The sequence below is a fragment of the Coregonus lavaretus genome, assembly GCF_964263955.1.
Source record: "Coregonus lavaretus genome assembly, contig: HAP1_SCAFFOLD_9756, whole genome shotgun sequence".
NCBI classification, from domain to species: domain Eukaryota; kingdom Metazoa; phylum Chordata; class Actinopteri; order Salmoniformes; family Salmonidae; genus Coregonus; species Coregonus lavaretus.
The window spans coordinates 10,807-12,981 of NW_028164959.1; the positions used below are offsets into that span (position 1 = coordinate 10,807).

The following is a 2,175-nucleotide window of genomic DNA, read 5'->3' on the forward strand; positions in this document are numbered from 1 at the left end:
GTTCATTCTTGATGTCTAGTAAGCTAAACTTCCACTTCTCCGTCAGACACATTTGAAAGTGGCATATTTGAAATCATTGTAAGAAATATAATTCGTAAGTGTGGACACGTTTTGAGAATTCAATATTTATTGATTACATCGCTCTTCTTTATTGATCTGTACAAATAAAACAATGCAATTATGAACATTTGTAAAATAAAAAATACTTGTTAGCTTTTAATACTTTCTCATTTCTGTTTCTTAATAGCATAACAGTGTCGTTCATAAACTCCAGTATCTTGTGGGAACAGGGCTGTGTTGCAGTCAGAACAGGAAGTAGGAAGAGGTAGACAGGAAGTCAAGCAGGGGAATTGGTGGGCAGAAAACAGAAAACAGTGTACGTACACTAACAGCCATTATCTTTTTAAACAAACTGACTAAGATATTAAGAAAATTAAGCTATTTTTAAAAAAAAAATCAGTTAGGGCATGGGCACCATCAAAAACATGCTCTTTAATCAAGTGCTGAATGATTTTTCAACAAACAGATCTGTGCTTCAGGTGGATTCAAACTGGGCAACAGCAGTGAGGCACATCAACAATACATCTGCAGCGGTATGACAGTGAAACAGACGGTGCATTCCAATCAATAACTGGTGTCTGCTGGTGAGACCATATAACGGAGTAGGGATCTTCATGGATTGCATATTGTCTTGGAAAATGAATATTGATCATCTCAAATGTACATGCTAAAATGTAAAAAAACGAAAGAAAGCAAAAAAGATCTTGAAAGCATTTGATTGGTCTGTGACAATCAGCAGGTCTATCTCTGCCACAGACACACGCAGAGAGAGGAAGACAGAGCCATGCTCACAGCAGGTTCTAACTAAATATCATCTACAGATTTGAGCAACTTCAAATACTTGTCTCTGTCCGTTACCCTATTAGTCAACAGGGTGAGGAGGTGGAGCTTTTCCAGTTTGACCACAACCAGCGGGCACATCTAAAATAAAACCCTTTTCCTCATACAGTGCAGTACTTCTGGTCAAAGCCAAGGTAGTGTATTTATGGGGAACAGGGTATGATTTGAGATGGAGCTCCGCTCCTGCTTCATACATCCACAGTCTGTTGTGATTCCTCCTCCACCTGGATCTCAGAGTTCACCTGTCCCTCTGCTGACACCTGCACCACCCGGATCTCCACCCCTGCCTCCTTCAATCGCTCCATGTCCTCCTCACACATCTCCGTCACCTCTTCCACCACCATGTCCGTTTCCTCCATGGCTACCACGTCTACAGGCTCCACGGTAACATGCTCCACCCTCATCCCGTCCTCCAGCAAGAGGGTCTCGCTCTCACCTCCCTCCTCGTCCTCCTCCCCAGCCACTTCCTCTTGCGTTGCCATGGCGCCGATGTCCAGTTCCTGGGCCATCAGCGTGTCGTCTGTGACACTGTGCAGGTCGCGGAGGTGTCGGCGCAGGTCGTGGGGCTGGGTGAACCAGAGGTCACACATGGTGCAGTGGTTGGGCTTCTCTCCTGTGTGGGTCGTCAGGTGGTCTTTAAACATCTCCCAGCTGTTGAAAACACTGCTGCACACCTAGAGAGAGATCATTTTAGAACCCCAGCAAGTGCACTAGTCAAGGGTGTGATCGGCACAACATCAGCAAAACAGTACATGTTGACTCCTGATTAAATCAGGAAGAAAGGAGTGTTCTCTGTACCTGACATTCGTAGAGTTTCTTTCGTCCCTTCTTGGCCCCGGCGCCGTTTTGACAGGCAGCCATGTGACATTTCAATGTGCTGTTCCTGGCAAAGCGCTCATGGCAGTCTGGACACTCAAACGGCTTCTCACCTACACACACAGGGACCAAAGAATGAATTACATCTAATGCATAACTCAGGAGATCCTATTGAGGTGGTCGCATTCACATTCACAAGAACAGGTCACACAGTCATCAATGCACATGATCATACTCATAGAGGAGAGACAAAGGTGTTGTTGAAGTGAAGTCTGGTTGATAAGTGCAATGAAGTGCTGTGGATGCCGTTTTAGCCTGCCCAGGAACTACAAATGAACATCAAGTCGGAAGTTTACATACACTTAGGTTGGAGTCATTAAAACTTGTTTTTCAACCACTCCACACATTTCTTGTTAACAAACTATAGTTTTAGCAAGTCGGTTAGGACATCTACTTTGT

At 44.4% G+C, this 2,175-nt stretch overlaps 1 protein-coding gene across 1 annotated transcript; it reads right to left on the bottom strand.

Moving 5' to 3' along the window:
• Positions 1-451: 451 nt before the first annotated feature.
• Positions 452-1,829, bottom strand: LOC311116415 (zinc finger protein 131-like; the record flags this gene model as incomplete). The annotated part of the gene is made up of 2 exons (XM_084191505.1): positions 452-1,574; positions 1,699-1,829. Coding segments are annotated over 2 exons (617 nt in total), but the record flags the coding sequence as incomplete, so codon positions are not given.
• Between the last annotated feature and the right edge of the window lie 346 nt (positions 1,830-2,175).